The following is a 1028-nucleotide window of genomic DNA, read 5'->3' as shown; positions in this document are numbered from 1 at the left end:
GCCTGAGCTCGCGCTGCTTCCTCTCCTCGAAAATTTTGACGATGACTTCATCCGGGCGTTCGAGGCTGGCTCGAGCGCCTTGGGCATCGCGTGGCGCTGGTACAGCCGATACCGACCGAGCCCCGCCGAGCCCAACGCTCCCTGCGATGGTGATGGTGATCCGTGGTTAGCAGCAACAAGGCCCAGATGGGGGGGGGCACGGAGATCTGATGGGCCATTGGAAGAGTACCTGCGAAGTCTGGGCGAGCAGCCCGACGGCGCCGGAGAGCGGCTTGGAAATGGCACCCATGACGCCGATGCCCAGACCCTTGACGGCTCCGGTTAGGCCACCGTCGGAGAGTCCCGCTATCGGGTGGGCAACGAGACCCATCGCTCCGTCAATGACTCTGCCGATCCCAAGCAAGCGGTAAACCGTGAGAAGTGGACAGACAGGCGAGCACAGCACAGCACAGCACAGCGCGTCAAGGATTCGGTCACTCACCCTTCGCCAAACCCTTGCAGGCCTCGCGCAAAGCCCGTGTGCACCTGTTCCGGCGCGTTACGCAGCCGCATCTTGTTGTAGCGCACATAGTCGCTACAGAGTTACGGCACGTTTAGTAAAGCACAGCAATTTGCTGTGTTTGTCATAGGCAGGATGGTACCTGTCGAGCGACAAGTTGTCAACGTTCCGCATCAAGCTCGATGAGAGGTCCGACACGGAGGTGAGGGTGCCCTCCGAGACGTGCATCACCAGCGACGAGAGACCGCGACCCAGACCCGACATGAAGCCCAGCACGCCCGCTAGTTTGGGATTGGTGCAGTCAGTAGCCATTCAGGTCTGCAGAATAAAATGAGCGATGACAGTACCTTCTTTGGCGCCGGTGGCGGGGAGGGCGAAGAAATCGTAGATGCCCGTGGCCACGCTGTTGACGAGCACCGTGGGTTGCCCAAGAGCTCGAGCGAACCCAGCACGGCGGGCGTGCGGAAGAGCGAGTCGGCCACGTAGCGCGCGGCGATCGCTTCCAGCAGGCGACGAGGCGCACAAGAGA

At 61.6% G+C, this 1028-nt stretch overlaps 1 protein-coding gene across 1 annotated transcript in view; it reads right to left on the bottom strand.

The window, feature by feature from the left end:
* Positions 1-47: 47 nt before the first annotated feature.
* The window catches only part of ACA1_308240 (uncharacterized protein), a gene marked incomplete at both ends in the record, with an annotated part of 5900 nt that continues 4919 nt past the window's right edge, over positions 48-1028 (bottom strand). Inside the window, 6 exon segments of the mRNA XM_004358211.1 lie at positions 48-137; positions 230-386; positions 482-574; positions 642-780; positions 847-902; positions 917-933. Of these exon segments, the coding sequence (XP_004358268.1) occupies positions 48-137; positions 230-386; positions 482-574; positions 642-780; positions 847-902; positions 917-933 (552 nt within the window).

Source organism: Acanthamoeba castellanii, assembly GCF_000313135.1.
Source record: "Acanthamoeba castellanii str. Neff unplaced genomic scaffold scf7180000083743, whole genome shotgun sequence".
In the NCBI taxonomy this organism is placed as follows: Eukaryota; Discosea; order Longamoebia; family Acanthamoebidae; genus Acanthamoeba; species Acanthamoeba castellanii.
Note: the sequence above shows the minus strand (reverse complement) of the source record. Positions and strands in the feature narration are given on the sequence as shown.